The sequence below is a fragment of the Haemaphysalis longicornis genome, unplaced genomic scaffold (assembly GCF_048455015.1).
Source record: "Haemaphysalis longicornis isolate Haplotype H1 unplaced genomic scaffold, Haemaphysalis longicornis Haplotype H1 scaffold_1, whole genome shotgun sequence".
NCBI lineage: Eukaryota > Metazoa > Arthropoda > Arachnida > Ixodida > Ixodidae > Haemaphysalis > Haemaphysalis longicornis.
In genome coordinates, this window is record NW_027526203.1 from 18,598,710 (window position 1) to 18,626,678 (window position 27,969).

Sequence of the window (27,969 nt, forward strand, 5' to 3'; positions counted from 1 at the left end):
AATTCTTCAGCACACGGATCACCCTTTATAGAAAAGACCTCAGCAGCCTTATCTGGCAAAATGGAGTGTCGAGGTGAGCGCCGCAGTAGAGAGACCAAAGCCAAGTATGAACACGACAAGCATATCACTTTTCTGCAAGATTTACACCAAAGCTATGAAGCCCACCCCCTTTTTAAGCAGAAAAGTGTCCTTCTGCTTCAAGAGATAGAATCTCCACCTCACAAAAACTCATTTTCTGCTCAATTATAAAATCAAATTTCGAGCCGGATTTCTAATTCAGAACTGACCCATCGCAATCTGCAGATTGAGAGCAGTGGTCAAAAAATGTACTTTATTAAAGTATACATAATAAACGTTTCATTTAAACAGGAAACTGCCGCACCGTCATAAGCATGTGAGCTGCATGTAGGAAGCACAGGGATCCGGGATAAAGCCGCCACCTGGTGTGTCTTCGCACAGCCATTGCTCAATCCATGGTGGTGCGAAGGTACTTCTTCCCGGAAGGTACATCGTACTGCTTGATACCCGTGGGGAACAGCTTGGGAATTTCCTCCTCTGTAACTGATGGCAGGACCATGCAGGGAGTCCCTTTCTGCAAAATGTGCAAGTAAGGCAGTTCGACAAAATGTAAGAAACTGCAGCCATGATTACCTTCAAATTTTCATTAAAGATTACGATAGCGGGAAGGAAATTAAATTTACTCTGCGAAATGTATAGAAAAAAATCAATAGAAGATCCACAACCTTATCAAGCGAAGTCCTTTAAATTATTCAGCGCATGGGGAAATACACCCTAATGTCGTTCGACAAACCAATACTGTCAGTTCATGGTGGTCAGTGTGACTGGAAACAACACACGAAGAAAAGTATAGACGACGCACGCGCTGTCTAGCAACTGAAATTTTATTGGAAGAACACGTGTTATTTAAGCAACTAAGAAGATATTAAACAATTATGAAATCATACACGGGTCACACACATATCACGTACGCAGTTACACATACGACTTGTCTAGGAAATCTACTTCCTCATCTATTAGTGCGATAGATGGGTGGCTCACGCACGTGTCACCGCTTTTTATAATTCTGTACGCTTCCGCAGTTTTCCTCGTGCGCTGGCTTCTGCTTGTCATCACCACGACCGTTTTTCAAAGTCGGGAGCACAACCGCATTCCTTGCAGTGTCGGGACAGGTGTGAGGACGGCACTCCCTTGAGATCCAGCATGTTCTCTCAATCGGACATTTAAGCACCGCCCCGTCTGGCCTATATACTGGCCCCCGCATGGAAGCAACGGGATGGCGTACACAACTCCGCAGATGCATTTATGAACCACTTTTCGTGCTTCATGGAGTACTAATCACCACGGGCCGCTCCTCCACCCTGCACCTTTCTATCAAAGCTGGCACACACACTGCCCAGCCTGACGCGTGAAAGACGACATTCACGTCGTGCTGCCCGGCAATATTTTTGAGGCGGTGCGAAACAGCATGTAGATAGGGAATTACGGCGAACCGTTTTCTCCTAACTGAAAGTGGTGCTCCCGCCTCCTGGCCAGTGTTTTGTTCTCGCTTCAAGCGATGAAATAGTCTTTGCGGCACAGAAGCAAGAGCCAGGCGCGGAAAGCCTGCCGCTTCCAATCTGGCAACTTGGCGCAGAAAAGCTGCTTGCACGACATGCGCACATGACTTGTTTATTGCTACGCGGAGATAGGAAGTGGCCAACCCGTTTTTAGAATTTTTCAGTGTGCAGAATGAAAATTTAACAACGGTTTTATAGATCGCGGGAGATAAGACCAGCAAACATGGTCCTTCTGAAACTGCAAAGACAGGTATATAGATTGCAATACATCCTTTTTGGAACTTCAGATGTGAAAGTCAAGCCTTTTCCCCTTTGTTCAAACAGTTTGGATACATCGATCATAGTCCGGAGAAAATGCGCACGGTCCACGAACACTAAATAGTCATCCACATATCTGAATACATGTTGTGCGATCCCCTCAAAGTCTTGTTCCAAGGCTCTGTCAAGCCAACCCAGAAAAATGTTACTAAGCACAGGCGCCACTCTGGAGCCGATACATACCCCTGACTTATATAATATATAATTCCACTATTGGGCAGAAGAGTAGCACCTTAGTTTCTAACAATCAGCAGGGGAAAAACACCATCAGATATTCACGGCAGTCATACCAACTACCGTAATGACGTCATACTGATTGGCAATATGTTGCGTGATATCGCAGAGTACAAAACGTGATTTTCACCAATTTCACAACTGATAGTGAAATTTTGTGAGTCCACAGTTTAAGTCACACATGCTAGCAGCCCGCTAAATTTAGCCCTCTGGGCGCGGAAATGCGGGTATCATAGCCGATGTCGGCAAATAAGCAGGGAGAACAGTACGAAGTTAATAACACTGTCCAATTCCCTTTTCTCGTTCAAAAATCCCTGGTATGCGGGTGGGAAACACTTAGATGTGCCTGTGAAGTGTAGGCTTCAATCTTGTAAAGCAACTAGACAAAGTTTACAACTCTCATCTCTTTTTCAATGTTATGTTTCAACGTTATGTCATAAGGTGCAGAGATGTGTCTCTTTTTCAATGTTATGTTTCAACGTTATGTCATAAGGTGCAGAGATGTGTACACGACAAAATACAACAAAGCAACCACTAAAGGGTAGCCGTAACGTAGCTCAACCATAAGTCTAAAATAAATGAATTCTCCTTTTAGCTTAGCTAAGTCGGTGGCCCTTTCCAAGTTGGCAGCATCACTATACTAAAGATTCAAAGCCCACCGATATTTTCTTGACCTTGTCACGCTAGAGCCTTATGACACTGCCCGCTCGTGTACACATTAGAACACAAGCAGTATTTGACAATGCAAAAGGGCTATACACAACTTCCTTCCAGCCACCCAAATCCTCCACGACCCTTTATAACAAAATACAACACGGGTAATGCAAAGCATTCTAATACTTGTACCAAATCACACTCCATCCATTAAATCAGATTTAATAACATACCATTGGAATTGTCACCAGTCATAAATAGCACATCCTCAGTTGGACAAGACAAACCAAACATGTCACAACAATCGTTTAATAGCAGAATCGTGACTTGAGCACACCGTGACAGACCAGCCCTCATTACAAAAATTTCGATAATTGAGGACTTCATTTATTTTACTAACCCATTTATTTTTCTCACCAAGGTAAGCGTAACAGAACAACAGGTTAGCTGTTTTAAGAAAAAAGAGCCTCAGGCACACTTACCTTCCAACCAGCGGGAGTTGCCACCTTCCTGGTCTCTGTCACCAGGAGGGAGTCAGTAGCACGGAGGACCTCGCTGGATTGCGAAATATTAAAAATGGGTTAGTGTTTAGCTGTGGAATACTGCGTGTAATAATGTAACTCTTGATGCTCGTGATAACCATAGCGCAGGCAGACACCAGCGTGAAGGGCATCCAAAAACACGTTCTACAACCCCAATGAGAACACTGTCTACTCTCACTGCAAAACGTAGCGCACTAGACTTCATTCAATATTATCGTTCCCGGAGATTCTAGCCCGCATATATGCAGTCCATGCTGCTTTTGAAGCACCACCAATTTGTTTCCCAGATTCCCGTTTTCTGCTAATAATAATAGATACAGAAGCACCTCGCCGCTAAGAACAGAAACCTTTTCTGGCCACTACAATGACTGCATCCTGCAAAGAACGTAGGTACATTGATTCACAACGAAAGACTACTTCCTTGGGTGTACGCGAAGGGCAGGAAAATAGTTTCTGAAGTTTATGTAGGTAATAAGAAATTCAAACGTAAAACCAAGATACCAGAAGCACACTTTGCGCATGGTAAACTTGCGGTATGCCGGACAAGCACACGTTTTCAATCGTTTTTTGCCCCTTGTGTAACATAGTTGGTGATTAGCTTTTTCTGGAAGCTAGAGCGTAGCTTGCTGCCAAAGCATTATGCTACAATCCAATAAGTAAACAGCAGTGTACCACTTGAAGGGTGGCCTCAGCTTGATATACCGGTTTTTCCATGGCAGCCCCACTGTTCTTGTGGCTCAGTGATTTAGAGCCGTATGCACGTTTGAATCCTGGGCGGAGTTTTTTTTTACTTTGTGATCAGTTCTTTTTTTCTTTATTGAGGTACTGTTTTCCATACGGCTTTCACACACTTTTCCGCATACGAGTTTTATTGCAACGCTGTAGTGCTGTTACGCACTAGAGACGAGCCAGGAGAGCTCCGAATGTGCTGACAAAACACCTTGTAGTTCAGTGTCCCTAGTGACGTAAAAGGCATTCGGCCAATATGTGATATTAGTTCATCATTTCGCACTGAATGGTGCAATATTTGTTACACGACCAGATTTAGGGGAAATCCCCAAGGTGGAGTAGGTTTCTGTGAAGGAAAGTTCATCCTGGACCAGGACGAATTCTTCTCCAACTGCGAAGTTTCAGAGAAAGCTGTATAGCTTTCATTTGTAGCCGCATGGCTGCATTTAGGTGGATGTCAAACTTTCCTTCACACAAGATTTGTTACATTACGCCGTGCTTCCAAGTTGATCCGACCCATCTTCATCCGGCAACATAAGAATGCCCGACGAAAGATAACGTCGGAAGCCAAGCATGTTGTTGCAAGGAGGCGAAACCGAAATTGCTGTGGACAATCCTAAAAAAATGATAGGAACTACATCCCAGCACATATGCTCGTTGCCAGTATAGCTAACAGTCTCCCTTGAAGAAAAATAAGACGTACAACTGTAAGTTGCCAAAAAATGAACTATTAAATCTTGGACATCGTCCAAGCACATTGCCAGCACTTTGAGCCTAGTTCTACTTCACTGCTGTGGTTGTTGTGCCCATAGCAGACTACGCATGATATTTTTTCTATCCAGCATTACAAATTAAAATCCTGCTTCATCAGTTTAGATACATGACAAAAAGTACGTTTATTTGAGGCGATGTGTGGAATACAGACACGAGCAGAAGTGAGACATTCCCTTCAATGGCCCCTTTAAAGCAGCCGCTGCCATTTTCTCACCCCCAATCTGCATTAATATCCTATTACCCCCATCAAGGGGGCAAAGTCAGTCTATGGTGAGGTTTGTCATGCGATTTGAGTATTGTAGGTGCTGTGGCATTAGGCGATGCGAACGCAACATTTTCCAATCAGCGATACTATAAGTGGGAATAATTTTATTCAAATTGTGCACCGTGCCCCATCGCTTGCCACAATTCCACCCATGGGTGCCCCGCTTGGTCATAAAGGTCTATACAAGCAAATCAGGCCCAAGAAGGTTCTTTTTTTACACCTCGGTCGAGCTTTTAACATTCAACAAAGGACTCATTGATTCGCAAGAATTTGAAAAGCTTGTATTGCTAACGGTGCTGTGTCCATGCAAAAGATCTTTAATTCCATTGTTAAAGGCAAGCCTGATAGAATTTTTTTTTACATTCGCATGAGCTAAATATAAAACGTTCCCCACATCACAATGAGCCTATTACACTATGCCTTTGGTACTGTAAGCTGCATGTTCAAGGTAATCGCAAGAGTGCCAATCACATTTGGCAATTACACCCTAAGCAGAGATCCATAAGTTTGTGCAGTGATATGAACATACAGCCGACTAAGCTTTCGGCCTAGCAGTCGCTACATTCCCGGTTACGTGGTCATCATGTCAACACAATGTAAATTACAGGGTTCACTTTGGAACCTCTGCCTGCACATTTTTGTGCACTGTAATAATCATAAAATATTACTAATGCTTATTTTTGTAAGTAGTATGCCACATTATCACGCGGCCCTCACATAGCGAGTGCACATGGTCTGTAGACAAGGCAGCCATTTTGCAGCTCTACCGGACCCGCCCGAACATGTAGGTTTATGACGAGCAGCTCCCTCCCCTCATTTCCTTTGCCGCAAAGGAGAGCGCTGGAACCTGTACCACTGTTATTGAGGATACAGAAAAGCATTGCCAATATGGCTCTCGCCGTCAAAGATATCAACACCCTGATGAGCCATCGTGGCCACAACTGAGCGCAGTGGTACGACACACGACATGGCTCCAAAATAACAAGAGTGAGGCAAGTAAACATGCATTGAGCGTAATAAGCAGCGTTGATCTGCAAAGCATTCCTTGCATAGCTGTTGGCGAACATCAGTATTGCTGAAACCCAAAAACCCCTGCACTTCCACCCCTCCTGTCGCTCCTACAGGCAATCGGCGAAGAGGCACACCAACAGCAGACATTACAAATGGGAGAGGTAAAGCAGCAGACTGGTCTACACACTGCACTCATCCAAAGCTCTACACCAATAAATGGGTCGGCAAGGTAAATGCAGATTGCAGACAGATTTGCTTAATCCAACACGTTAATATTTACAATCTCAACACGTTTCTTCTACTCCATTACAGATAATTTTCGCATAACAATGCTTCAAAAATTCAATTTTCCTTTCACCACAATCCTCGCTGGATTAGGAGAGACGACAATCCAAGTCCACATATTAGCAATGAAAGCACTGCAGGTATAAAAGAAAGAATAACAACAAATGATATAACAGGAACCACGCTAAGTGTCAGAAGTCTGAGACAGCATAAAACTAAACTTCAAATCCGCATGCCTCACGGCTGAGAATGATGCCAGGTGTTCTCTGTATACAGGGGCTATCCTGTACTTCAGGAGATCTTACATGTATGCGACATCTTGTACAGCCGCCCAAATCTTAAACTAGGGTGCGGGAGCCGTGACTTTTCGGTACGCCAGCGCGAAATGAGAGATCCAAGTTGCGAACAAGTTGAGGCTAGTCGCATGCTCAGAAAGCCCGCTTAGCTGCGATTATCATCCGCTAGGCTATTCCTTCCTAAAAACGTCATCCCATATGAGCACACTCAAAACGAACAGGCAGTGTGAGTGAGGGAAAGGTTTTACTCATGTATTATGTTCCGATGATCAATATTTCAGCTCATATGGTTCATAAGTGCCCCGTCTACTCATGAAAATACATTTCCGCGAGGAAGTAACAAATGAGCAATCATTGTTCTTCAGATAGTTGCAAGACCGGGTATAATTGGCGTCTTTTTTAAATTTCATTTCCTCGATTGGTTGCTGCAACTCACGCTCCCAGCTCGTTTGCAGTGTGCTCATACGAAGTGACGTTCTTAGAAAGGAACAGTCTAGCAGACAATAATTCCCGCCTGAACTTTCTGAGCATGCAATTAGCCTCCACCTGTTCGTACCTTGGCTCCGTTATATGACACTGAAGCACGAAAAAGTCACTGCTCCCGCACGCTAATTAAAGGTTTCGGCGATTGCACAGAAGCTTCCCAATTGGCTGTAAAATGTTTACGTATTTCTGGCTATACAACGCGACACTGGTAGTGCTGGATGCAGATAACAAAGCTAAGAGATAACCAAAAACATGTTTAATGGGATAAAGCTTAGTACAGTATCTTGTTGGGCTAGTTGGTACTGCATTTTAAGAGTAGAAAAAATAGCTCAAAAAAGACAAGATCACTGAAAACAGGACAGGAGCTGCTCTGGTCCTGTCCCTTTTGCAGTGGTCTTGTCCTGGAAGCGCAGTTTTTTTGTACCCTTTAATGTGATAATTTACAAAAATTCACCAAACACACATTGCACCACCACAAATGAGCAAAACGTAGACATTATAAATTTCATAATGAAATATGCCAGAGGTTGAAGTGTTTAACACAGTTACAGATAAGAGTACGCAGATACTTTAATGGCACAGCATACTTACTCGAAGTTCCGTCCAGTTGTAGCAGGGTACAGCATGGAGAGCTTCATCTTCTTGTCAGGGCCAATGATAAACACCTGCAGAGACACGCATTATTATTTACAAAGGAAACACCGTCCGGTATACAGCACAAATTTTGCAGAAATTACCACATTGAGAGTTAGGATAGTACAAAATTAAAGAGGACCATAATGTGAGTGCATACACCCCTTGAACAGATGCTCTTACTACAATGAACATGATGTATATACCTATATTCTGTCCTCTTTTAAAAAGGACGCTCCAATATAAAAAAATGGGTCAGCAGTGAAGCTCTGTTATGTTTCACTTCAATCGACGCATCTATGCATCAAATAAAGCACGTCTGCATTTTATTTGCTGTTGAGCATACTTGCTAGTTAATTGGCACAGTGAAACATAAAACAACCAGAGTTTCATTCTAGGGGACAAACATGGGTCTCTATGTTCCCCTCCCTGAGAAGAACAAGTATTAAAAGCAGATGAAAACTCCTCAATATATACAACTTCCCTGTGAACAATGTAACTACGAAAAGTAGATGAAACTGTGCAATGTAGGGCCACCTTACCGGGTAGCGTATTCACAAAGCATATCCCGTAAAAGACCACGCCGACCACGCCGGTCCGGGTGCAGTGCCCGTCCTGCTTCTGGACCCCAGCCCGACCGGCTCAGCCCTCAGAGCCAATCCTTTTCCCAAGGTTACGGATCCGTTTTGCCGACTTCCCTTACCTACATTAGTCTATCGACTAGAGGCTGTTCACCTTGGAGACCTGCTGCGGATGTGGGTACGGTCCGGCACGAAAATCACACTCCCTCACTCGGGTTTTCGAGGGCCGACAGGAGCGCTCCGGACAGCGCAAGAGCCGCACTGCTCTACGGAGCCACCGCCCCTATCTCGGGGTGAACCCATTTCAGCGACTCGATCTCCCTACAGAGAAAAGAAAACTCTTCCCGGGGCTCCCATCGGCGTCTACGAGCTGGTTTGCGTTGCCGCACTGGGTCCCGAAGGACCGATCTCCGTAGCCGGGTTCGGGACTGTTAACCCGATTCCCTTTTGGTTGCAGTGGGGCAACACATGAACGGGGCAACAAGGCAAAAACACATGAAGACGGCACAAGCTGCGCTTGCGCCGTCTTCATGTGTTCTTGTTTCTGTTAATTTGCGCGCTGCGCTTGTGCCGTCTTCATTTGTCCTTGTCCCCGTTAATTTGCGCGGAGTTTGTTTTTCGAGATGCGTCATTACCAACTCGCCCAACTCTCAACCCTTTTAAAGTCGGTACATAACATCAAGGTTAAATCAAGTAGCAAGTAAAGTTGTGATAAGTGCGTGTTCGTTCATCATACTATCTTATTTTGTTCAGATTTGACGGTAATGGCTTGAACTACATTTCGCAGGATGTCAACATTTGGCCGCAAATATTTCTTTTCATAAGGCTAGGGTCTTGATAACATCGCAGTACAACAATCGACAATAACTGCTCGTAAAGGACTTCAACTAATGGCATGTTTAATATAAACGTGTCCAGCAGCGCACCGACGCGGTGGATGGCGCGTGACTTCGCCGGTATCATGAGGTTACTCGCCCTGGGCCTGCGTGTCTGCGCGCTGCCGCCGCACGACGCCGACGCTCGCGCGACGCGTGCTTTCGCGTCAATGTGGTAAGGGCTTTAACATTTCGTACCTATACGTTTCGGAAAGCAAACACTCTCATGAAAGTGAAGACAAAAATTTGTTTTGGTGTTTCGTGGTCGCGCTGCTTTGCGGCAGTCGATGAAGCTGAAGCACGAAGTAAACCTTTGCATACCTGTTCTCGCTTCTCCCTCACCGCACTTCTTTGCGCCTGCAGATGCTCGTCTTCCATCCTGTTCCAAGTTAAGCTAGCGCTGGGCGCGGTGCTCGATCTATGTGCGCCCGCAGGCGGACGCTATTTCACGTACATGTGGTTATTGTTTACGTTCCTGAAAGCGAACACTCTCGATCATTACAGTGAAGACGAAAATGTTTTTTTGATCTTGGGTGGTCTTTTGCATTCCGTACCGAAGCGCAAAGCGTTTGCTCCCAATCGGTCGAAAGCACACGCGTGCGGCGGTCGTTCATCTGTTGTTAACATCAGCGAGAGTATTGATCCGTTTTTATAATTGTGTCATTACCGTCAAATATGAACAAAATATGATAGGATGTTGAACGAAGACGCACTTAGCACAACTTTACTTACTACTTGATTTAACCTTCATGTTATATACCGACAGCAGCTTCATGAATTCAAAGTGTGAGCAAAGCAAATTTCGGGGCTGCCTTGATACTGAGGTTACCGTCGAACGTCACTTGTAGGTGAAACGGCAAGGTACTCTAGGCCCCTTTGTTTCACTTGAAAAAAAAAAGCCGATGAAAAAAAAAAACGACGTTTCGCCAAGATTCGAACCATGGACTTTAAAAACAAAACGCCAGCACCCAAGCGCCCCACCGCTTATGCATTGTATGTTTTGTACCAGGTTTCGTTGCTGGTACCTTTTCTTGTCTGTAGCGTGTGTGTTTATTTATAAATGACCGGCAATAAAGAACAAAAAGCTCGACCACGCCAGAAGACGAGGCGGGCCCCAAGAATTTGGTACCCTAACAGAGGCTGCCAACGAATATTGTAGAGCAATTTGCTTTGGTTGTATTTGAGAGATTTGAGCCGTGGAAACGCTTGTTTCTTACGCACCCATCTTAGATCCGAGAACAGTTATGCTATTACTACAAGCGATCTAACCACAGCCCCCTTATTTGAGTCAAGAAAAGCCATCGCAAAACCTCGGTCTCCCCTACACAAGCCATGGTAGCAACGAATAGAATGGCATGCGCCGCTAGCATTCTCGAGTTGATAAGGCTTGGTCGTCACGCACGAATCTTGCAGCCAAGCCCTATCATGCTAATATTACACGGGGCGTAGCCAGAGCTCCCTTATTTAACTAAAAAAAGCTGTCGCAAATACCCGATCTCCCCGATGAAAGCCAAACAATTAAGCTACAAATGAATGAGCGCTTTTGAACAGAAATAGCTTGTAATTTGCCTCAAGGCAGCCGATAACCGCAAGTTTAGAAGAAATTGATTCTCTTCTGCTGAAAGGATCCGACCCCAAAGCACAAGAAGGACGTGAATCCCGACCGCTGCTGCCCGCTTTCCGCTGCTTTCTCGCGCTGCGTCGACGCCGATATCTGGCGAGCGTAGACATCGGCGTTGCTCGCGCGTCAGCTCGCGTCGCCACGCGAGAAAACCCCGAAAGTGCGCTGCATATGGTTGGGCCTTTAACTTCTACCACATATGCGTCAGCTCCCCAGCGCCGCATGCCCAGCCTCGCGCACGGAGCGAAACCATCGGCCGCCGCCTAAAACGAGGAAAAAAAAATCCACGTCTCATGAAGTTGCGCACGAAGAGGAGGTGACGCCACGCTGTGACGTCGCTGTTTCGGGGGGGGGGGGGGGAGGCGTGGTCGGCGTGGTGTTTTACTTGATATCCTTTGTGAATACGTTACAGGGTAATTGTCATATACCGTAATTAGTCTCAGGAACGTTCGATAAAACCAGACTTACTGACATTTTATGTAACCATGCTTCCTCCATAGAAGGCCATGTATTGACAGCAGATGAGAATTGTGCAACGCCTACAACTTCACTGTGAAATAATTGTGACAAGTTAATAATAGAGTCGTCTTAGCGACCAATTTTAGCTTTAGGTGTGTTTTTCCCAAGACAACTGCATTAGACGGAGAGCTACACTGCATTCCCGAGAAACTGGAAACAAATATTTTCCGTGTCCACACGACACGTAGATGGACGGACATCGACCACTACCGGAGTGTAGCTGTGTACAGCTTCACTGTAAACTTCGCTTTGTTTCACGTGGTAAACCTAAGATTAGGTCATACAAGGAGACACCTCTCATGGAGGCTATTTACAGCATGTTCAGAGCGGCTCTTTAGGAAGCTTGTTTGGGAGAAATCAGGGATACAAGTGAATAGAGAATATGTGAGCCCCTTCAGATTTATAGATGACATCGCCCTGTCCTGATCTGCGAAAAGAGCTGTAAATGCTTCAGGAACTGTACTCAGAAAGCTTAGTCGCAAGGTTAAAAATAAACATGAAGTTCCAAGTAATGGAAATAGATATATGAAAAAAGTTCCCCCTTCAGCCTATGCAACGAAATACTCGAAGAGATGACTACTTTCAGCAAGTGCCGAGTGCCGATTCACACTACGAGTAGAAAATCAGGAAATGTTACTTTTTCAAACGAAAAATCTCGTTTTTGTTTGCAGGTCAGCTAATCAGGCATTTACCCCCACCAGGCTGGCTCAATGGCTCAGACACTTTGCATAGCCTTATATGTGGTTTCAATCCCGGCCGCGATCGCCATTTTCCTCATTGTGGTCGCGATTTCGAAGCACTTAAAGGATTCCCCAGGCTGCCTAAATTAATATGTAGCCCCCCCACAGCACCTCCCCTCACACCTCAGGTGTAGCTTCGACGTGGAATCCGTACTTTTTTTATCATCCGTTGATGTTCGATTGAGCTGAGCTTTTGCACCCTGGCTTGGAGAGAGAATAAACTTTATTTAATGAGAGGAGTCAAGCGGGCGGTTTCCTCAGTTCAGGACCCCGTTGGAGCGTCCAGCCGCCTCAGCTCGGTGGATCAGCCGAAGCTGCTCTTCGAGGCTCCTCCCACTGCTCAATCGAGGGATTAGATATCGGGGAAAGTGAGGGGTTAAGCTGGCACTCCCACACCATGTGATACAAGGTGCAGGGCGTTGCAGTGTTGCTTACGGAGTGAGGGGACTGGATTTATCGAGGGAAAGCCATACTAAATGCGGAAAAGTTGGAGCGTCTTTGCAGACAATGGAGTCGGGTGGTCTAAGAACATGATGGTATAAAGTCCGTTTCACAAGGCGCTTCCACGCCATAGTACCACAATCACAATCGCATTTCAGGTGGCGCACATTCTTATGCCATGGCGTCAGCACATAACATTGTCCATTTACGAACTCACAATTGGTTATGTCACACCTTCGATGAGAGGGAGAGCCACCAAGGTGCGCTCTACAGATACAGATACGTTGTGATAAATGCTCCCTCCCTTCCCTGACAGAAATTGGAGTTGGGGCGCATAACTCACCGCACGGCACGTGAGGGGAAGCCCCTCCTTGTCCTTCTCGACAGGGTCCAACATACCCAGCTTAACGGCGATCTCGCGCTTCTCGTCGGCAATGATTGGATAAGGGAAGGGCCCGTCTGGAAGCTCACCAAAGGCTTCGATGTCCTGCGAGAAGGCAACACCAAATGCAGCAGTCAGATCACTGTACGCGTTTACTTTAAAAATCAAAGCCCGTTTCCTATGAGAGAGATGGTTAAAATGGGAAGCTTGCTCCCTTGCAACCTAAGTCAAAGTCAAAGCCCAAAATCCACCCTCCCAAGTCCAAAATCCAAACTTACAAATTCCACTTCAATTCTGTTAAAGTCCACAGCTAGCGTCCAATCCCACACCACCAAAGTATGAAGCCAAACCGCAATTAGACAAATATTTAGACAATTAGACAAATTCCTTACAAAATTTATTTCATTATAATCATCGCTTTGCTGCAGTGTGTTTAAAGTTGGCCTTCCGGCACTGTATTTCATCATCATCGTCGTTTCCCTGCAGTGGGTTTAAAGTTCGCCTTGCTGCAGTGCGTCTTGCTCGGACGCACAGCACCATCAGTGAGGCATCCAATACTTCACTTTAAAACAGCAACCTCATACAGAAGCAAACTCTCCCAGCATCAGAAGGATTTCAGAGAGTATAATCTGGTGCAGCCACCCGCAACACAGTTCTTCAATACCAGCTGCACTGGTGACACGACGGTACGACAGTACGACTACAATGAGAATATTATTTCAATGATGATTTGTCTGGCCGCAGCGCCGACCCCGTCTCGATGCTGTCTCTTGCGTTCGGCCGCGCGGGCGCGCTCTGCCTACCGCACCCCGCCGTTGGATCGGCGCGACGTTGACAGTTGCGCTCGGCGACGCGGCCCTGTTCTGCTTCCCGGGCAGCCGGACCGGCACGGCTGCGTGATCGTTCTCTCACTGCCGCTGCTCGCGGTGTCAGATCTTGTACCAACGAGCGATTCACTGCGAGAGCGTTCTCATTTATTCTGTGGCTCGCCAATAACTTCACAAGCACATAGCCATGATGCGTTTCGCCGTGAGAGACACCGACGTTCCTTTTGTTTACTTTCTGACTTGGAGTCCCTTCCAGTCGGTTTCTGTTTCGCATGCACACTCCACGCTGAGGAAGTGTTTCTGCTTCTTAACAGCGGACGGTTTACTGGGTTTACCCTAGTGCTCTAGTGAGAGGCAGCTCCCATTAAAAAAACGCCAGAGGGTTGCTCCATAAAAAGAACCTGTGTTTCATGGAGGATAGTCTCATTTGTGTCGTCGTTTAATATTTGCCCGTGTTGTTTAAGGAATTTTTCGTGTTATGGTTTGTCTAATTGTTTCCTTATCCTTTAGCCTAGTTGAAGAAAGCGCAACTACGAAACCACGGTGAGAGGTGCGCCGCTAATTTCGTGCATGGAGCAGTGTGCCACCTTTTATCCCCGCGCTTTGTGGACCCATGGCGCGAATTCATTTCATTCCATTTCATTTATTAATACTGTTAGCCCAGAAGTGGGCCGTTACAGGGTGGAAGGACAAAAAGTTCCACTCGAAAGCAGGTTATCAAGTTGAAACAATATTTCTCGGGGCTGAAGCGAGCAACAGCTCAAATTATACATAAAAATGGAACACTCACGGAAAGGAATACACGCGGTCAGAGCTGGACAATGACTCAACGCTTTCAGACAACGCTTTGCGACGCCTGGAAGGCGGCACCAATAAAACAAGCATGGGCGTTATCATGCGAGTAACAAAAAGCACTCAGACATAAAACATAAAAAAAAAGAATGACATTCAGCCACAGTATTATTCACAGAAAAAATCTTCGATGTAACGGCGTATACGCTCAAGTAGGGTCTAGCTCAAGTGGAAGTCATTCCATTATGGTGAATGAGGGTGGTAGCGCTCGTTGATTATGCACGGTAACAGACAACTCGCTTTAACGGTGCCGCTGGAAGCACCACACATCTCGCGCATGGCCGAGTAAAATGTTTTTGTTCGCGCGGTATGAAGTGCCGTCCGCTCGGCCCTTCATATCGCGCAACGTCCGCAGGCGATCACATATGGCCGCACAATCACTAGCATTGAGGAGTGGGAGAGCGTGCTGCTCAGCTTCAGCCCGGAAGATCAACTCTGAGCCGTCCAGCTGGCTGAGGACGCTGCCAGAGCCCAAGGGCTCACGGCCGACGACTAAGCAAGACAGCTGGCAAACTGAATAAAGTTTACTCTCTCTCGCGCGCGGGCGGTATGCTTCCCTTTTATCAAAGGTAGGCCAGATGAAACAGGACTTGGGACATGTGTCGGGGGCGGAGGCGCAAAGGGGAGTGCATAGAAAGCTTAGTTTTGGCGGTTTCGAGCATAATAACCTATATGAAGCATTAAATGGCACGAAATATCAAATTTAGAGGCTGAAGAAATGAAATGATTTGGTGACGTGGGGGAAAAAGACATTTTGAGGAAGCTTAGGGGATATCAACAAAAAACAAGCAGGCAATTACGGTTTAAATTGTTTAGAGGAGTTCTGAACGTTTACTCTTGAAAACTGGCTGTAACTTGTACGACAGCACATGAAACATCGGAACAAAAAACTCCAAACTAGGTTCATAAAAATGTCGTGATAAGAAGAATACCTAACACTTGTTGAATAACAATAGGAAAATGAATAACACTAGGAAAAGAGAATACTAACACTAGGATAAGAATAAATACCACTAGGAAAATTAATTTATAATTCTGGGTACTACATTGTGCAGAGTTTGCAATGGCTTATCTTCACCGCAGTTCCATCTTTTTTACGCAGAAGCTTCCAATAAGCATAAAAAATGCCGCGTTTCATGTTATTGCTTTGGGTTTTTGTAGATTATATGGCGGAAAAATACTCCCGAGTATCCGGCAAAGATTCCCCAGTGGAAATCCCGCAACATCCTCTTCCACTGAGCGCGCGATAGCAGCGAAAGAAGACCAAAACACCGGCGAAGCAGAAAAACAATCTCGCCACTTTGTCGACTGGAGCAGCCAGGCAACGGACACTCGTGTATAAATGCAATGTCCAGTGGAGTGTCGTATTGCTAATGGAAATTAAGTTGGCGGACAAGAGGAGGGCAGGTTCAACGCAAATCTACGCCTGTCTTCAATCTTTTCAGAAATGCACTGGCTAATACTGACTGACCACAACCCAACAGGCATGCTTGTTACCCGCTTCATCATCAGCCTGTCCACGCAGGGCAAAGGCCTCTCCCATAGATCTGCAATCACCCGGGTCCTGTGCTAACTGCGACCAATTTATCCCCGCAAACTTCTTGATCTCATCTGGCCACATAACTTTCTGCCACGTGCTGCCACGCTTGCCTTGTATAGAGATCCACTGTGTTACCCCTAAAGACCAACGGTTATCTTGCTTTCGCATTGCATGCCCTGCCCACGCCCATTTCTTCTTCTTAAGTTCTACTAATATGTCCTTAACGCACGTTTGTTCCCTGACCCATTCCGCTCTCTTCTTGCCCCTTAATGTTACACCTATCATCTTCGGTTCGGCCTCGCTTAGTCGTCCTCAATTTAAGTTTAACCCTTTTAGTGAGCCTCCAAGTTTCTGGCCCGTAGGTGAGTACCGGTAAGATGCAGCTGTTATACACTTTCCTCTTCAGGGACAATGGTATGCTGCCAGTCATTATCTGAGAATGCCTGCCGATTGCACTCCCCTCCAGTCTTATTCTACTCATTATCTCTGCCTCAGGGTTACAATCCGTGTTCACAACTTGGCCTAAGTAGATATATTCGCTTACCTCTTCCACTGCCTCGCCACCTATTTCAAATCGCCGTGGTCTCCCGAGGTTATTAAGCATTATTTTAGTTTTCTGCATCTTAAAGGAGTACTGACACGAAATTTCTCGCTTTCAGTTTTTATGCTGTAGAGAATACCTATTGGCCCAGTAATTACGAAAATCGAGCCGAAGGCCGTCAGCCGCCAACACAGAATTAAATATAGCACGTTTATTGCAAACAGTTTCAAATTTGGTCGCCGCGCGGGAAAATGGCCGTTCAAAGGCCAGCCTGCAAGCGGGCCAGCCTTACGTCACGGTCTCACCCGTGAAGTCGACGTTCGCCGCATCGTCTGCTACGATTCCACATGCTCCGCACTCACCCGCGCAGTCGACATGTCGTCTGAATCCTCGGACTCGGATGAGTCGCTGCCACCCGGCAGACAGAACAACTTTATTTGACCAGGCGATTAGGCCGGCGATGTGTTCACCGGCGTCCGTTTTTTAATATCGCTGCGGCTCGAACCGGCGCAGACCGTGATAGCAACAGCTTGTCGCCCCTCTTTTAATCAATCTGATCGCGAAAAAGAAGTTCCACATGCGAGAAAGTAGATGTTACTGTGTTGAAAAATTGTGCTAGGGGTTGTTATCAGCGCTGAATTTAAAAGTGGCGTTCAGATATTTGCCGCGATGGTAAACCTACGCTGACCGGCAGCGGAGGTTCGGCGCTCCGACCCAGCACTGCCGGCACCGCGGTGCGGCGAGCGGCCGAAAGATGGCGCCACCTGCGCGCTAGAATCAAAACAGGCCGCGGCAGATGTCTTGGTCACCGATCGCTGAAACGGAACTTATCGCCAAAATAAAGCTTCATATGGGAAAAAGGGGATGATAGTGTGGTGAAATGTTGTGTAAGGGGTGGTCATTCGCAGTTGTACAGATACCAGCGATCAAATAGTCGCCACGATACTAAGCCTAAACTTCCCAACACCCAAGGTGACCCGAGCAACCCCGAGCCCGCTGGCTGGGGCGACAGTTCTAGCGGCCGCCGCCGCGCACGAACTTAGTCCACGTTTAGCGCTGCATGTCGTCGCGTGGAAAATAATGCATGTTGGCGTCGTCGTCGATTTGCTCGGACAGGCTTCCACGAGCAGTACTTCGCATTCCGCGAGCTTGCCATAGCCCAACTTGGGCGAGCTCGGCGACGCGCACCGCGGCGTCGCCGCGGTGCCGGCACCGCGCAGTTTTTGGCACCAGTGCAAGGGAACACCATGCGCCGGCCACGAACTGAAGAGCAAAGACATCGAACACGCAAAGTTTACAAGCATTGCTCACACAGCTACGCCCACGTCTCCTGCCCAAACGAATACCACCGACAACAGCAGCGCAGGATATCGTTTCCGGTTCCGAAAACGACTATATGACGTCACCCTGAACCGGCCAGACACGCAGGCCGATGTTTCGTCACGCCGAAAGCGATTTTGCTAGTGCTGCCGATTTCTGGAAGCTTGCGGCCAGGACAATCAAAATCGATTTTAGATGTGATTGCGGCCTCGGATCGCTGCAAAAATTTCTGTGAGGCATCTGTACAAACTACTGAAGCCAATTATATAATTTTTTAGGCGTCAAAATTTTGTGTCAGTACTCCTTTAATTTTCAGGCCCACGATTCTACTCTGCTTGTCCAGCGCGGTAATCATGCTTTGCAATTCCTCCACCGAGTTACTTAGCAGGGAAACGTCACCAGCAAATCTGAGGTTGCTGAGCTATTCTCCATTACCCCCTGCGGCCGCCTGTTCCAAATCCAATGTTACCCGCTTATCGCCATGTAAATCTTAGCAATACAGCGCAACAGAAAGAAAGACTTAAGCTGAGGCACACAGGACGAGCGCTGTCCTGTGTGCCTCAGCTTAAGCCTTTGATTCTGTTGCGCTGTATTGTAAAGATGAATCACCAACTAGCCCAATACTACACTCACCATGTAAATTTGCGCACCAGCCCTCTTTGGGGTGTAGCACTGAACGCGGAAAATCACGGTGTAATCCCATTTCGTGGAGGTGGATGACTAGCGGAGCTGGTTGTGGGTTATTGGTTGGCCACAAACTCCCACTACAACTGCGCCGTCGAGAGAGGGAAGCGTTCCGGGGGCAGTATTCGAGGTCCCGACGGGCATCGCGCTTACGCTTGGCGCCCGCGGCCCGATGCTCGTCGGTCGCCTCCTTGCGCCGTGTTCGCCCCTATAACCGCGATTTTTTTTCCTGATGGGTATGCTGTAGGGAGAAACTCTCAAGGTTGGAAAGCCAGCATACCAGGGCCAAACTTACACCGATCTGCTCAAATTCGCTTCAATACTAAATCCGTATGGATTGCTGGGAAGACACTTTTTCCACGGGCCACACACGCCGTCTGATATCAAAATATGAAGTGTCGGGGGTGAAGAGGGGGCCGAAGGCTAAAGGTAAACCGAATAGGGAAGAGTGTAGCGGCAGTGTTGTACGCAACAGCGTTCCAAGGAACGGGGTTCCTGGAACTAGTTCCTTTTGGGAGAAACGGAGGAACGCCACCGTTCCATTTAGGGTGTGTGGAACTGTAACGGTAACTCGTTACGTTTATGAAGGAACGGCCGAGGGAACGTCGTTCCTTCTGTAAACGTTCCATCGCTAAGGTTTTACTATTTTGATGCCAAGGATTTAGGGCTGAATCTAGTAAAAAGCCACAGGCCAATGTGCCTGCCATTCTGCAGAACGTCCTTCCTCGAAAGTCAAAGGCAGAAGAATGACCACGCGGCGCACCGCAGGCTGTCGGGCAGGTTGCGCCGGGTGCGCACGACCATGTCGCTACGTCGTCTGCATATGCGCATGAGATAGGTGCTTCGGTGCCCCTTTGATTCGTCTTCTGCCTCGGCTTTTTGTTTTGTACATGAGAGTGGAACGTGAAGGCTGAGCAGGAGAAGACGTGTCTGCACCGGTCTATTGTACGCGCGTTCTCTACAGTACAGGCTGCCGAGCTAGCCGAAGGGGCCATACGAGACTTCTCTGCTGGGTCGCCAGCGTTGCGCTTACCGAGTGCAAAGACAATGCATCAAGTTCCCAGCATCGGATTCTTGAAATATTGCCGCTGCCACCCAAAGCGAGACGACAGCTACATCTCATACGCAACAGCAACCATCCTGATATCTGCAATTCGAATCTGACCTCGGACGTTCCATCGCCCCAAGGGACGGACATGGCGCTCGAACGCGCCGCCGTGAACTTTCTCGCGCACTAAGCGAACTTTCGGTTTCAGGATGCTGCAGGTGTACTATGACGATTTGTTTGCGAATTTTGGTGGGAGTTGTGCCAACTTTCCTTAGCATCATGGCAGTGGTGTATTGTTACGGACGGACTGTGGTGTACTGTAACGGACCGGTTCCGATCAGGGCTTCAGCCGGGCACCGATGGCGAGCCGAGTCGTGGTAGCATAGCGAATGGTTGCTGCCGTGCGCAGAGTTTCTTTGTTTAGACCGAGAGAAGCCAGAGGCCAGCTTAAAATTGTAGCATAAATTTACAGCAGAGAAGGCTGCGACAAAAAGGCAACACGAATTATCAATTTGGCAGAGCAATACTCCGAAGCTCTCTTTTTGAGGCACCGATGCTCGCGCTTGGGAAAATTTAACGAGCAAACCACAACAATCAAAGTTACGCAAACGGCCGTCAAACAAAAAAAAAATTACGCCCACCTCCCCTCGCGGGAACCCTGGTGTGATGCGACGCTGAAGGGGGTTGCATTGTGCGTTTCCGTTGGGTCGATTATTCGAATTGCGTGAACAATCGTCGGGTAATGCGAGAGAGAGAGAGAGAGAGAGAGAGAGAGAGAGAGAGAGAGAGAGAGAGAGAGAGAGAGAGAGAGAGAGAGAGAGAGAGAGAGGGAGAGCAAGTGCAGCGCGGACGACCGTCGACTGAGAGACCAGCCGGAGCACGGCAGAGTGCATCGCGCTGCTGAGTGCAGCGCGCCCGAAGGAGAGGAGACCGCGAAGTGAGAGGGCGCTGCACATGCGAACAGCGCGCTTGCGCCGCGCGCAGCGCCGCGCGCAGTTGTTGGGAGAGAGTGTTCGCTATCGGCGCTATCGGAGAGAGCAGAGGAGGCGAGCGGAGGAGAGACGCAGCTGTGCGGACGCGGAAGACAATGACGCAGGAAGGACAGGGCCGTCGGCAAGAGATGCTCCTCTCAGCGTCGCATCTAATATACGCGAACAAACCACTGTCCCTGGAGCGGCGGGTTGCATGCTATCACCCGCCTATGACACAAGCGGAGGCGGCCTCCTGAGCCTGAGGGACTGAACGAACTTATCCTCAATTACAAGACGGAGGTACCCTCAAGAGCTTTGGAGAAACGGCTCTCCAACATTGCCAACGACCTGTTGACGAAAAAAAAAACGGGTTTGTCTGTTCGACACCAACATCGAGATGCAACTCTTGCCGACTTCAAACAAAGGACACTTCTAAGTTCCGAAAATGTGTTCTAGACATTTTCCCCCCACTCATACTGCAATATTGAATCAGCACTCATTAAAGGCATATGTATTGTTCCTTTCGATGCGTTTTTTTATGCGTTTATCAAGATATTTATGTTCGTGCATGTGAGTAAATTATTTTTTCACATGTGAAACGCAGTGTTATGACTGCCCATCTGAAGACTAAAGTGGAAATTTGCGCCATATATGTTGCACTTGTTATAGACGAGCACCACAGTTGCTTTTAAGCATGTCTGGAATATGTCCGCTGCTGCCTGAAAAAGAATAGTCTAGGAGAGCTTCGTTTGATTCTTTTTATCTCCAGATAACATGTTGCCGGTGGTGTTCGTATTCCTATAATATACGTAGTTCGATGGATGTGTAGGATTGCTCACGTTATTTCGCCTCAGGATTATCCGACACTGCGTTTTAATGTAAACATCAAACGTAACGTTAATGTAACCACTCGTTACAATGTTCGAAATATAACTGGAACGCGTTCCTTTCTCAATATAGGAACTTGTAACGGCAACTCGTTACAAATTCCTATAATGGAAGGAACGAGGAACGAGCTTTCGTTCGTATTTTAGAGAAACGTGTACAACACTGTGTAGCGGCTTTCTCGGTAAACACACGCAAAAAGAAAACGGGTCCCGTTCGCCTCTAACAGCTCCGTTGCAAAAAAAATCAATAAAAACTAACCGGTGCGAGCGAAGCTTGTCACAAGGCAGTCAGTATAAACCAAACCAAAACTCATTACCTGAAGCTGAATGTTAACCCTTAACCATACCCAAACCCAACCCGTGACCCAGCCCAAACAAGGGCTGAGCTTGACCCAATCATAGAAAAAACCATACCCCACACACAGTACATAAGAATCACTCTCATCACATGAATCACCTCATCACATACAGATTCACTTCCGCTGGCGTGACGGGTGTCCCGCTAGAGTTCTCGGGAACTTTCAAATCAGCCACTCATCTCTCGGCGTGCAGTGCGGCCTAGCAACGGCTGTGTCCGTGGCAAGGACGCAGCGCAAGGATCACCTCTAACGTTTTGCATATGATACCGTGTCCGAATGGCGCAATCGGATTGACGTCGGCTCCATAACGCGTAGGACTCAGGTTCAATTTCTACAACGAAAAGAGTCTTTTTTGGAACACCCATCACAAAAGCTTCCACGATACAAGTGACTGAATACACGCTTCGCTTGCAAAATCGGGACACGCAAGGCAAGCGAACAATACGTGATTAAACGGGGGGAGATAAGCACCGCACAGGTGAGCGGAAGACAATTACTGCCTACCGACGTGAGGGGGAGCCAGCAAAGACGTTTGTGTAAAGCGAAGTCTGGAATATCTTTTCTTCTGAGCGCCGATGACAGAAAAATGCAGTGAGCTCACACGCACACGCGCAGCAGCAAATGATGCTGAAGCAGCTACCTCATTCCACCGCTGACAGAGCAAATGCGTGCAGCTAACTCGGATAGTCGACACTGAAACTCGTAAGCGACAAGATAATTCGCCTTTAAGTTGTACTGGTGCAGTTTTCTGACTTTTTAGGGTTTTTTTATGAAAACGTAATTCTAGCACAATGGCGCCATTGGTACAGTAGTCCCACCTGCTTCCCACCCCGACAGACGAAAAGACGTCCCCCCCCCCCCCCCCCCCCTGCCGCGGATGCACGTCAATGGCTTCAAATACTGGCATATCCTTTCACTAGCATATTAACACAAAAAAGTTTGCAGAAAGCTGTCTTTTGGATGCTTTACCCTGATCCAAGCACGGAAACTCTTCACCGAGACAACACTGCGCCAAATTTACTTCAGTATTTTTCACTCACATTTAAACTACTGTGTAGAGTCATGGGGCTACCCTTACACATCATACTGCAGACCTATCAATATATTGCAGAAGATTGCCGTGCGCATTATAGCATCAGCAGCGAGAACTGCAAAACCTTGAATTTTTAGAGAGCTGAACATCATGCACTTCAATCAAGCTCCAGATTACGAAACAGCAATACTGGTCAAGAGGGTCAGAAGAACTAATACTCCATACCACTGATCTATTCTAAGCTTTCCTAGTAAAAATACTAGGCTTGCTAACCATAATAACGTGGACCTATCCAAGATATCAAATGTATATGGGTGCCGAAGCCTTCCTTTCATTGGCACGAATATATGGAATAGCCTACCACCAACAATAAAATGTATGGCACAAAATGAAAAGTCAATAAAAACCTACATAACGTCTGACACATAGAGTTCACCCAGTTGAAACTTTGCTCTGCAGTACTTAATCCCTATTTTCCCCTGATAACTTGTATAGTTCGCAAGTTTTTGTACTTTTATTCTTGATCAAATCTTGTCTTTTATTTTCGTGTTGTTGTATCAATACATTTTGTTGTTACACGTATTGTACCCCTGAAATCTTCCTTGTGTTGCTCACAGAGTTCTTGATTTGGATTTTTAAAAATGTGAAATTTTTTGAATGGATCGAAAACTAGCCTTGGAGCTATGGATCCAGATGCTACTCACAGCACTTGTACACATAAAAATTTGTGAAAAATAAAAACCTTATATTCCCCACGGCTTACACCCAGTGAAATTGGTTGATTTATTGTCTCAAATAGTTGAGTTTACCAGTTTTGCACAGCGTCACATAAGTGAATATCTGCTACGATGTGGGTATACGTAACACCGGCACATTCATTTTCCCATGGCACGCGCCCTTGATTGGCAGGGTTCACACAACGAGAAGCGGATATTCAAGATGCGTACTGAATGGGCCAGGAATTCGGTGCACACTACGTACCTTGATCCAACCGTGGTGGCTGTCGACGCTGTCGCATGAGAGGGCGATAATTTTGACGCCCTTCTGCGCGAAGACATGCGCCAGCTGCGCGGCTCGGGCGAGCTCGGTAGTGCACACTGGAGTGTAGTCAGCCGGGTGAGAGAACAGGATGCCCCATCTACAGCAGGGTAAGGCAGAAAACAAAGCACAGCACACCATGAGACCGGAAAGCAACTTTTCGCTACGCTTCCGCATACTCTGCATTTGTTTTCTGCATTTTCAGAGCTGCTATTATTTCAGGGTTCATTTCTTCCCGTTGAAGTGTGCGTAAAATGTAACTCTATTCCAATTCTTAAGCACGATGCGATTGACACTGGAACTTATTGACGAAAAGGAATAAGTTTTAAGGGGATTTTTACGCTATAGCACCGCACTCGCTGTGGTTCAGAAGCATAGACCACTGAAAGAACGTCTACCTTGGTGATTGACACTAAGGTGACAAAAAAAAAAAGAAATCCTGGGAAGCTCTTGACGTGACTGCGCATTATTTACTTTGCGCACTCTCCGAAAGCTCTCAAAGGCCCGCTTCAGCAGCATTATACCCAGGCTACTCCAGGTGCTCTTGCCTGTAATGTTGACGCCTGCAAAGTTCGCAATAGGTGCAAACCATTCGACTAAAAGTACCGGACTCGCTTCACATCACACAGCAAAGGTCAACCTCAGCCCACTTTAAGGGAGAGGGACACGCGCGAGGATGTCCTCTCCCCACAAGGAATGAAAATCAGCACCCGACGCTCCTGCATGCGCCTAGCAAATGGGGTTAACCCCCCAAAGGGTTCGTACGGAAAGTGCCGGGCTGCTATTGAAATGAAATCATATTGGAAGTCAATGCACTGAATGACATGACAGAAGTGCAAGGGGCAAAGCCAACATCTGATTTAGCCCCCAAAAGTGCATCTTCAACTTCCGAAGGAGCGCAGCTCGAGTGCGCACTTCAAACGCAAATCTCCAGTTCGCAATGTACCTTTAAAAACCTAAATACAGGAGCATAAGGCATGCCGAATTCGGCCCACCCTAATTTCGGCTGCTTGGTGCCTATCTAAAGGTTGGCATTCACTTCCTTCCCCCTCCCCCTCTTAAATATGCCGGCCACACAATGGAATGCGCGGTTACACCATATGGCGACATATGTTGGCAGCTGGTGTCAAACCAGGTATTTCCATACGCACTTAGCGCCATCTCCTTGTTCACTTGGAACACTCCTCGTATTCTTTTCAGCAACCTCGACGAAACTAAGGCTGAACAGCGAAAAAGTAACGTGTTTTGGTGCGAACAGCTTGGGTTCGAGGTACAGCCATGCCAATTTCTTCCCCAAATACCCTACGATTTTTGGCAGGCGCATCGTAGACGTTGTGAAATCCCCCCCCCCAAGACTATGTTAATTCGCTGCGAGGCCATACGCGCGCATTCCATGTTAAATTTCCACGTATGTGAACTATATACCTCTATGAACTCGACGTGAACTCTGAGACGACCGTAGTGATAAGCGTGGCATACTCATGAAGCTCGGCAACAATGTCAAGCGTCGTGAAATTGCCGTACTGGCTCGTCGGCGCGGGGCCCGAACTCTCTCGCCGTTTCCTGCCCTTTTGGCTATTATTTTCTGCCCCCTACACTTTCTAAATTCTCATGTGTTTAACTACACCTCCTGCGTTCTGATCTCTTCACTACTTTTCTTCTATCACAACTCCGCCAGCACCCAGTAGACGCGTACGCTGTCGGAGCACGTTGGCGAGCGAGTACGACAATTTCACGGCTCCTGACTTCGTTGCCCAGCTTCACGAGTACGGCAGGCGTATCACGACGCTCGTCTGATGATGATGATGTTTAGGCCGTCTCCACACCTGCTACACAGGGGCCTTAGAGATCCCGTGAGTAGGTAGGAGTGTGTTGCACGTGTGTGGCCTCCCCGTAATCGATCCAGGGTAACTTCGTTGTGTCTGTTGCGTGGGTCGGTGGAGTACAGTCCCAAGACATGACGCTCGTCTTCGGGCCGCCAGGAGGACGGTCGCGACTGCGGCAGATGGCTCGCGAGCACAATAGCTGCCAGGCGCACTGCACGGAATTAACAGTCTCTGGTAGGGGGGCGATTTCACAACGCCTACAACGCGCCCGCCCGTTTTTTTTACTTTCAAGTGCTCTTTTCACCCAATTCTGCGCATTCTTTCCGCAAATGCGAGGGCCTTCTTATCCTTTAGGTCGGTTTTGGGGCGGTACACGGCATATCAGCGCTTTCAATCAACGTTCGGCATCGCACCGAAAGTGCCCATCTCATCGGGGGTTTATCCAGAATTCCAATTGGGGAGGTTTGAAACCCTCCTAGAGAGGTGTGGGGGGGGGGGGCTGTTTGGGGGGGATTCCGAGTCAAGAGATCCAAAGAGTCAAAAGATCCAAAGAGTCAAAAGGTCCAATATTGGATGTTTTGACACGTTGGATCTTTTGACTCGTTGGATCTTTTGACTCACTGTGGACCTTTCGACCCGTTGGATCTTTTGACTCGGTGGATCTTTTGACTCGTATTGGACCTTTTGACGCGGCTAAGGCGAGTCAAAAGGTCCAACGAGTCAGGAGGTCCAATATTAGACATTCTGACTTCTATCTTTTGACGGGGCTAAGGCCAATCAAGTAATCTAGTCTCTTTATGAGCCTCACCTTGGCGTACTTTTGTTTGCTAAGGGCCAAGATTATAACTCCGTTGCCTCTTCGTTTTCCCTACAAGGAGCGTGTTCATTCGTTCTAAGCACCAATTTCCGAGCCATATATGCTAGTTTTTCTTTCAAGTATATGCATGTTGCTCTCATACAAAAATACGTTTGCGTCACGGGCATGGGAAATTATTTCAGTGTTTAAGCGAACTTTAACAATGCCATTTACCGGCTCCGGTCTTTTCAGTATAGGGCGTTTCGGTTTCGGGGCCTTTCGGTACACGGAGCTTTTGGCACAAAAACCAATTCAAGCGCGCGTTGTAGGCAGCAAGATGTGTGCGTCGTAGCAGTTGTAGACACAAAATCGTACTTATTTATTACTCGTGTTCTTGCTCATAATTCTGCGTTATTTTAACGTAGTGAAAAGGTCATGCGGCCTTCCCAAATGAAGCACTATTTATCTGCGGACTTGTTGCCGTAATAACTGTAGCTTTGAGATAATATTATTGTTACGTATGTCGCTTTCTTTTTAGCGACTTATTATCACCATATCTTTGTTTAAAAATCAGTGACGCTAACAATTTTTTTCCACTTTCGAGTACCTGTGATAAAGCTGCGTAATTGATCGCCTTCGCTAGGGGTCAGGAACCAGTCGCTTTCTAACTCAATCACAAACAACTTGTAATTTTTTGGCATTTTGCATCCATGTGCTCTTCTGTTTGCTGGTAACACAACGCGCATAATTTCTTATTACGGATGCGTTACCAAGGGCACCTTCTCTACCTTACCGGACGTTTCTGTCTCGGCGTCACCCCCATTTCCAGGAAATCGGTGTGTTTAGTGTGTTTGTGGTTTGGAATGCCCAAAGGCATTGTTAATGCTTTCTGGAACATACATAGATTTAATTTGCAGAAAGAAGAGGTCATTTGTCATTTTCGGCGTTCTTCCTCAAAGCATACTGGCCATACTTTGGTCGTGGCTTTGTTCTTATCCGAGACCAATGTCAGCATCAGCTCCCCACCGCCTGTAGCTCTCTAGCTGCACAAAATGGAAAATGGAAGCGAAGTAACACAAGCAGGTGTTGGTACTACACTATCGAGAGTGTAAAAAAAGAGACACGTAGACTGCAACTAGCGGCTTCAGGTTATCATGACGTACTTCAACTCAGGTCACCTGGAAACCTAGTAACCAGCTTCCCAAAGGGTAGCAATGTAGCACTGCTATTCGAACTCTTGATTTTTCTGTGGATGTAATAATGAACCATATAAGGGTCATTTAT

The 27,969-nt window shown here is 47.0% G+C and overlaps 1 protein-coding gene across 1 annotated transcript in view; it reads right to left on the reverse strand.

Moving 5' to 3' along the window:
• Positions 1-310: 310 nt before the first annotated feature.
• The window catches only part of LOC144175395 (peroxiredoxin-6-like), a 65,063-nt gene continuing 37,404 nt past the window's right edge, over positions 311-27,969 (reverse strand). Inside the window, exons 2-6 of the mRNA XM_077704477.1 lie at positions 24,007-24,163; positions 12,925-13,068; positions 7,763-7,836; positions 3,266-3,338; positions 311-592 (exon numbers count right to left, since the gene is read on the reverse strand). Coding sequence (XP_077560603.1) covers positions 467-592; positions 3,266-3,338; positions 7,763-7,836; positions 12,925-13,068; positions 24,007-24,163 — 574 coding nt within the window. The 3' untranslated portion in view covers positions 311-466. The remainder of the gene's footprint in view (positions 593-3,265; positions 3,339-7,762; positions 7,837-12,924; positions 13,069-24,006; positions 24,164-27,969) is intronic.